The 3,874-nt window shown below is 37.0% G+C and overlaps 1 protein-coding gene across 1 annotated transcript; it reads left to right on the top strand.

The window, feature by feature from the left end:
* The first annotated feature begins 446 nt into the window (after positions 1-446).
* LOC105134351 (FK506-binding protein 4-like) lies at positions 447-2,855 on the top strand. The gene is made up of 3 exons (XM_011038733.1): positions 447-660; positions 1,194-1,269; positions 2,202-2,855. Exons 1-3 carry the CDS (start codon positions 655-657, stop codon positions 2,663-2,665), a joined length of 546 nt encoding a protein of 181 aa, XP_011037035.1. The 5' UTR covers positions 447-654; the 3' UTR covers positions 2,666-2,855.
* Positions 2,856-3,874: the final 1,019 nt, after the last annotated feature.

The following is a 3,874-nucleotide window of genomic DNA, read 5'->3' on the forward strand; positions in this document are numbered from 1 at the left end:
TCACAAACCAGAATTAAACCTTAGTTTTTTTAATTTAAATGAGGTGATTTTTAAATGAAAAAACTGTTTACATTGACAGAGTTCTGAGAAAACCCGATAATTTTTTTTCTTCCATGGACTGTACGAGTATTCCAAAACGTAGTTCATTTCAACATGTGGTGAAGCGTGGCTCTCACTCCTCTCTCATTCGCGTAGACATACATGGAAAACGATGGCTCTTTTACTTCTTCCTGTTAGTTTGAGGTTAGAGACTAGGGAGCTCGAGGCTTGGGACAGATATGGATCATATAGATTTCCGCACTTCTTCAACATTCATGCACTCAACTTGGATCATATAGATTTCCGCACTTCTTCAGCATTCATGCACTCAACTTGCTCTCTCTCTCTCTCTCTCTCACTCTCACTCTCTACTTTATTTTTCTTCCTCTCTCCTACTCTGCATTTCTTGTTTTCTTTCGTTTTTTTTTTTCGGTGTCCATAATCACACTTCTGACCTCTCTCTCTCTTGACAAAGAGTGATTTGATTCCTTCTTCTCCTCTATTTCTTTTCAACATTCATCTGTTCCTACTTCCTATCCCTCTTTCCTCCACTCTCTCTCTGTCTCTCAATTTTTTTCCACATTCTCTCATCTCTAGTTTTGATCTTCGCATCAAATGAAGGTTTGGTTCTCTCTTTTAGAATCTTTATTTATTTACGTATTCCCTTTATAATTCTTTATTCGGTTTTCATTCTTTAAAAGGTCGGATGCTTTCTAAAAGGAATTTAAGACATTTTGGTTTATGGGTTCATTTGATTCCTGGTAACATAGTTGTTTGGATGGGTCCATGAGTATCAGGGGTCTCTTTCTGGGACTGGTTTAAAGGAAGAATTAGTATTTTCAGTGCTCTTTTTAAGAACAGAGTCTTTTGAGTGCCAAAAGTTCAGGTTCAGAATTTGTACATTAGTCCAGTTCTGGTCTTTTTACAGACAACTGATCATTAAAAGTTTGTTGATTCTGTGTTGGTGCCGTGTATCTGTAACGTTTTGATTTTCGGTATCTATAGGAGTGAAGACAATTTGATGCTTTAGCCATTTTTTTAAAATAAAATTGGTTTTGATCGCTTTGATTAAGTTTGATGTGAAATGATTAATGAATATGTGGAAGTAGTTGAATTGAAGCTCTGAGTTAGATCTATTTGATTTATGCCTGCAGAAGTTTGTGTTGAAGGTGGACTTGCATGATGACAAAGCCAAGCAAAAGGCTATGAAGACAGTCTCTACTCTTACAGGTACCAAGTTCAATTTATTTTTTGGATTTCCATTGAAGTTTGTTTTTTCTTACGTGTAATTTGGGTTTTTTAGATTTCAGACAGGAGGGTAGTTCGTTGAAAAATCACTCTCTGATGTTTGGTTACAAGGGTGGGGTAGGTGAAGGGAAGCAAATTGCTTAAAATTGCATCTGTAACTTTTTTTGTTTGTTTTTTCCCCCTCCCTTTCCGTAATGATTGCTCTCTCTAATTTCTTACAAGAAGGGTTTTCATTTTTGGTCGGTACTTCTTTCTCTGCTTTAATTATTTCTATCTAGATGTAAGGTGATATGAATGTCCGTGCCAACCAAATCAGTCAGGACACGCAAACTAGCAATGAAAAATTTGGTGTTGGAGGGAATACCCATTTTATCAGATATTTCCTTGAAATTGTTTCATGAAAAATCAACCATGTATCGAGTGAGTAGATCCCATGATTGAATTCTTTCGGAAAATGATCTTGGGAAGAATATTACTTTCTGTAAGATTAGCTTTATTCTTGATGCAATAACGTGCTAGTGTTTGTTTTGTACTCTGCACAATTACTAGTGCACTGTTAATACTAGAAAGATCAGATTTTGTGAGAAAATTCAGGAGGCAGCTTCTGTAGGCCATCCAGTATACCTCCTAATCACGAAAAGGCACGCGAATGGATTTCAAACTTTCATGTGATGCGAGACAGGGTTGCTCATAATGATTCCTCCGAAAAAAATTCAATTTCTTTCTTGAAGACGTGGCAGGCTTAGTAAGCCTCGTGGGCAGAAATCGAAAATGATGGGTGTATCAATCTGCAGATGTTTGCGCTGCAAGCTGTTAGCGCGCGGGACAATAGTGTCGTTGTGGAACATTGACGTGCATTTATTTTAGAAAATAATTGTGAAGCGATTTTTTAATCTCATTTTGCAATTTTATAGGAATTGATTCCATGGCCATGGACATGAAGGCAAAGAAATTAACCGTTATCGGAACGGTTGATCCTGTAAATGCAGTCAGCAAACTGAGAAAATATTGGCCAACAGACATTATCACAGTAGGGCCAGCAAAAGAGCCTGAGAAGAAAGAGGAGGCTAAGAAGGAGGAACCCAAGAAAGAGGAGGCTAAGAAAGAGGAAGCCAAGAAGGAAGAAGCGAAGCCAGAGGAAGCCAAGAAGGAAGAACCCAAAAAAGAGGAAGAGAAGAAGGACGAGAAGAAGGAGGAGGAGAAGGGGGAAGAGAAGAAGGACGAGAAGAAAGAGGAAGAGAAGAAGAAAGAGCCAGCACCCCCTCCGGACCCGGTTATGGAGCTTGTCAAGGCCTACAGAGCTTACAATCCTCAAATGACCACATATTACTATGTCCAAAGCATGGAAGAGAATCCAAATGCGTGTGTAATTTGTTAGGTGTTGGGCTATTATAAATTAAATATGATAGCTTTTCCGGCCGGTTGATGACGGTTTTTAATCTCATCACTGTGTGTTTATCCTTGTATATAGTTGGTGCCGTGGTGATGTATGTGCCTCTTTCATCTATATTCAGACAATTTGTAGAAAGAATAAATGGAATTTCGCTACTGGCACACTGTTTTCTCTATACAGTCTGTGCAAGAATGTTAATTCCGTTACGTTTTTGACAAATCTTCATGCAGCACGAAGATTAAAGAAAAGCTAAAAAGCAATCGTGGTTGATTTGAAGATATATGAGAATTCCGGGTGGGTCACAACTCGTGCTAGATTTTGTTTTTCTTGCATATCTCCCACCGTCTTCCCCTGTGCATGTGTCATACGTCGAGGAACAAGTGAGTCTGTGGGTCGCGTTGATCTTAACTTGTTGTCTCTCCCTTTCGGCTTTCTCCCATGTCATCTAAAGTGCCGTGGTCCAGCTAAATTTGTCGGTGTCGTTATACCATGGTGATTTCAAAGGACCCGACTCTCTGCTTGACAATTAGCGTGCCACTGTTTAGTGACATTTCTGGCTAGCTATTTCTTTTCACCTTAAAATGCTTTTATTCCTTGAAATGAACTCCTCCTATCGGGGCTTGCTGAAATGAAAGAATCTCCAAATGACATGACATAACACCCTTGGATTTAAGTTTAATCACTGCTACTTTCAAATTCCATGCTGTAATACTGACGTCGTCGTCGGTACTGTAAAAGTCCAGATTTAAAGGGAATCTAGAAAGGAATTGGAAGACATCTTGGTTGTTGGGCAGTGTTTATTTCGCGGTGGTATTGTTTTTTTTAATAATATGTAAATTAATTTTTTAATATATTTTTTATTGTTACGATAGAATGAGGTTAAAAATAAAGTTTAAAAAATAAAAAATATATTATTTTAATATAGATTTTAAAAAATATTTTTAACTATTTACTACATTTCGTAGCTTAGCTTATGAAGAGAGGAGAATTTCTGAATTATGGCTAGATTTTCAAACTAGTTTACAAGCGGGGTTGAAATAATTAAGATAGTAAAATTACTAAAAATAGTACATTTTGATTATACAACAACATAAAAAATACAAGTCACTCGGCAAGAATTGAGCAAGAAATAAAATAATAATGGCAATAAAATCAAGCCATAAAAATTATCAAGAATGGTAAAATTAAAAACAT

The sequence above is a fragment of the Populus euphratica genome, unplaced genomic scaffold (assembly GCF_000495115.2).
Source record: "Populus euphratica unplaced genomic scaffold, PopEup_1.0 scaffold2.1, whole genome shotgun sequence".
Taxonomy (NCBI): domain Eukaryota; kingdom Viridiplantae; phylum Streptophyta; class Magnoliopsida; order Malpighiales; family Salicaceae; genus Populus; species Populus euphratica.